Source organism: Sinocyclocheilus rhinocerous, unplaced genomic scaffold, assembly GCF_001515625.1.
Source record: "Sinocyclocheilus rhinocerous isolate Xijiao unplaced genomic scaffold, SAMN03320098_v1.1 scaffold4026, whole genome shotgun sequence".
Taxonomy (NCBI): domain Eukaryota; kingdom Metazoa; phylum Chordata; class Actinopteri; order Cypriniformes; family Cyprinidae; genus Sinocyclocheilus; species Sinocyclocheilus rhinocerous.
This window is the reverse complement of record NW_015627259.1, coordinates 22,647-26,488: the sequence shown is the minus strand read 5'-3', so window position 1 is coordinate 26,488 and position 3,842 is coordinate 22,647. Positions and strand designations below refer to the sequence as shown.

General features: G+C 38.5%; 1 protein-coding gene across 3 annotated transcripts; it reads right to left on the bottom strand.

Moving 5' to 3' along the window:
* Positions 1–411: 411 nt before the first annotated feature.
* LOC107726499 (gastrula zinc finger protein XlCGF8.2DB-like) lies at positions 412–3,626 on the bottom strand. Of its 3 annotated transcripts, none has more exons than XM_016536127.1 (3): positions 3,558–3,626; positions 3,125–3,209; positions 412–1,597 (listed from the first exon to the last, which is right to left on the bottom strand). In XM_016536127.1, the coding sequence occupies exons 2-3, from the start codon at positions 3,207–3,209 to the stop codon at positions 522–524; spliced, it is 1,161 nt and encodes a 386-aa protein (XP_016391613.1). In that variant the 5' UTR covers positions 3,558–3,626; the 3' UTR covers positions 412–521. The 3 variants fall into 3 exon arrangements, with proteins under 3 accessions (XP_016391613.1, XP_016391599.1, XP_016391607.1); XM_016536113.1 differs by having other exon boundaries at positions 3,477–3,586; XM_016536121.1 differs by lacking the exon at positions 3,558–3,626 and having other exon boundaries at positions 3,125–3,274.
* Positions 3,627–3,842: the final 216 nt, after the last annotated feature.

Here is a 3,842-nt window from a genome sequence, read left to right as displayed (position 1 = left end):
AGATTGAAAATTGTCCAGGTATCCATTTGAGTTTAAGCAGTAGTTAAGCTGATTAAAAACAACCTTTTCAATAATCTTGCCTATGAAAGGAAGATTTGATATTGGTCTGTAGTTACTCAATATGATGTTTTTAAGATTGCTCTTTTTCAGAAGGGGTTTATAACTGCAGTTTTCAGGGAGTTTGGAAAAGTCAATAAGAATGTTATTGAAGATATTGCTCCCGCAAGTACATTTAACCACTAACTTAACTAACCTAGAGCGCCATCTGCTGTTAAAAACTAAGCTCAGAATCGATTCCAGAGAGTATCACGATGCATTCCGAAAATCTCCGAATCGCGATGCATCGATTTATTGTCCCAGCCCTACAATGCAGTGCAATTAATTCATTAACTCGTTCAGTTTGTCCTTTTTATTTACAGTAAATAATCTACATTGCGGGATTTCACAGCAAGATGGGGCTGTGTTCGTCTAATATTTAGACTCTGAGGTATTACACGGAATCAGAGTTGTAGCAAACGCCTCTACACAATCAAAATTAACTTTGCACAGATGCATACTTTCTGGTGCCATTTTAAGCTACCAAGCCATCTAAAACTCTTTCCACACAAAGAACAAAAATAAGGTCTCGCGTATGCATGTCTTCTCAGGTGTATCCGCAAGTGTGTTGGCAAAAGAAAGTTTTTATTACACAGCGCACAGTTAAACGGGCTTCCTCCGGAGTGAGCGCGCAGGTGATTTTTCCTAACCTTCCCGTAACACTCAGAATCCTCGACTTTCTGTCCAGAGTGAGCTTGCACATGACGTTTCAGGTCTCTCTGATATGTGAAGCTCTTCTCACACCGAGCGCACGTGTAAGGCTTCTCTCCGGTGTGAATCCGTATGTGAGTCTGAAGGTTTCCTTTGGCTGTGAAGCTCTTTCCACACTGAGGGCAGGTGAAGGGCTTCTCTCCGGTGTGAATTCTCCTGTGAATTTCGAGGTTTGCTTTGTTTGAGCAAGTCTTTCCGCAGTGATCGCACATGAACGGCGTCTCTCCAGCGTGAGTCATCACATGATCCTTAAGGTGATTTTTGTCGCTGAAACTCGTCCCACACTGACGACACTTAAAACGCTTCTCTCTCGTGTGAATCCTCATGTGGTACTTAAGCGATTCTTTGCGCGTGAAGTTATTTCCACACTGAACGCATGTAAACGGCTTGACTCCGGCGTGACGTCTCATGTGGGCTTTAAGACTTTCTTTCCGTGAGAAGCTCTTCTCACATAGTTTGCAGATGTAAGGGCTTTCTCCGGGGTGTGTTCTCATGTGTGCATTAAGGCTTCCTTTGCGTGTGAAACTCGTTCCGCACTGAGCGCACGAGTAAGGTCTCTCTCCAGTGTGAACTCTCATGTGGACTTTAAGGTTTCCTTTTGCAGCGAAACTCCTTCCACACTGTTGACAAGTGAATTTACTTCCAGTCTCAGTCTTCTGAACTGTGGTCTGTTCAGTCTGTGAGCAGCTAATAGAGTTTTCTTCAGTTACGAAAGCATGACGTTTCTCATGCTGACATCTCTCTTCTATTTCATCCAGTTCGCGACTCTCCTCTTTCAGTGGCATCGGGTCTAAAGGGGGAAAAAAATACAAGTTTGGACCAGTTTCATGTCACAAAGCAACAGACATCAAAACCGTGGTGCTTCTTGTATTCCCAGAAACTCGTCTCGATATTGTTTACTCCTCAGTTTTAAGTCCCAAAAACATGTAAGCTGGCAGTTATTAAACCTTATAAAACGGAGAGTTCCGGTCCTTGATTCTGATTGGCTGAGCCGCGTTCGAAGCTTCGTGTCGTGCCTAACAACGCCCCTTAGCTGTTATAAATCCACCGTAAACCACGGCTTCACTGGGCTTATTGCTTTAATTAACCATTTCTGGAGCTTTTCCAAAACACTACATTTTAATTCCCCCTTTTTTTGTCCCATTTCAGGTCCTGGAGTCTCTGCTTATGACCTTACGAGTTGAATCGGATGTGTTGTATTAAGGAGACATGCAATACACTTTTCTGAAATTGACTAAACTGACATGTTAGTTGTAACCCCCTATTCCACACATCTCGATCTAGAACTTAAAGGGATAGTTCACCCAAAAATGAAAATGTGATGTTTACCAAATCTCCTAATTGAGATTGTAGATAGAGTGTCAATGGTCCATTTGAGAGATAGGTGGCGGTAATGCACTTATAAGTCTGCGATCCGCCGTAAAGCAAGAAGAAGAAGAAGACGCGTCGGCTGTTGAGAACGCATGGGGGTAAGCAGATAAACATCACATTTTCATTTTTGGGTGAACTATCCCTTTAAGGTAATAATGTTAATAGCAACCATGTTACACAAAATATGCTATAAATGCGTTTGATCATCTGATCTCTTGCTTTTGGAAAACAAGTGTTTTTTACTTGTTTTTTGTTGTTCTTACTAAATTAATTTTATGAAGTACTTATGTGCAAAAGAAATGTGAGCAGGAGCACCCAGAGAAAACGAGGAAGACATGCAAACTTCACACAGAAAGTGCTCCTTATAAAAATAAAACTATATTGCCAATTAATTGAATATTGACCATATTTTCCTAAACCGGTTCCTAAACTCTAATTGATATGGAGACTGTGAGTTTAAAAAAAATGCAATACGACAAAACATTCACTAAACGGTGGATTTGTGTTGTTTCTGCAAAGTAAGGGGCCGTTCACACAGAACGCATCTTCGCATATAAAAAATTAAAAATATGAAAAATTTTATTTTGACTTTTTCTCAAAATGTAATTTATTCTCAACATTTCATTTCGACATTTTTCTCAGAATTTAATTTAGTTTAATTTAGCATTACAATGACTTTAATCTCAACATGGTTTTATTCATTTTTTTGTTTGTTATTGCTTGGCCCTAATCCTCTTCCGTAGATAACTCGACTTTAACTTTATACAAAATATATAATATTTAAGTAATAGAAAAAATGGTTTTCATTGTTTTGAGTTCAGAAGTAGATACTGGGTAGCCTATGTTACACAAAATAATTGTTTTGTTCAGGCTACTTCTGTGTAATTTCCCCAAATTTAACGTGAGACTTGTAATAATGAATGGCAGCTTTGAGAATGAAACCAACCTGTTTGTTCCTCAGTATCTTCTTGTTTGACTCTGAAAGTGTCTTCAATCTTCACATCTTCACTCTCCTCTTTAAGAACCAACATCTTTATAATAGGTTTACACACACGATTAATATGAGATTAATTAACAGAAAGGCAAATTAATTTCAAGTCTTATTTCATGCAAAGTGATAATATAATTGCACTTTTATGTTCTCTTATTTGAAAGTTTTTAATGTCGTTATGTGTTTAAAATGTGATGTTAACAAAATAAAAGTTTTAATACATTTAACAGTAACTGTTGAGGACAGGTGGGGCTCAGAAATATTCTCCAAAGCGGGGAATGGCAGAAAAAGATTGAGAAACACTGACCTGGCAACACTGTGTAAAACTACGCAATGCACTAAATCACTTGCATCGGTTTAAACAGTTTAAATGAATTACGATTAAAACAGTTCTTCAGCCGAATCACAGACGCGCGGCGCTGCCTTATGACGTCACACCAACTCGCCAAAATAAAAGTCCCGAGAGCACACGCTAAGCAGTTTTTAATTTTAATGAGAAACAACGAGAAACAGGTGAATAAAGACTGACAGCCAATGTTTAATGTTTAGAAATTATTATTTCAAGACATGTAAAGCATTTTTGCTCGTTTATGTGGGCCGTCCCAAGCATGGTTGCAACTCCAAAATCAGATTATTTTTAATTCTTAAAAAAAACCATTATTTTATTTGAAAA

Bases quoted from the DNA above. Each gene is read 5' to 3' on its own strand.
- LOC107726499 (XM_016536127.1), bottom strand. From the start codon at position 3,209: ATGTTGGTTCTTAAAGAGGAGAGTGAAGATGTGAAGATTGAAGACACT. The intron at 1,598-3,124 runs GTTGGTTTCATT...TTCCCCCTTTAG, and splicing joins AGATACTGAGGAACAAACAG to ACCCGATGCCACTGAAAGAG.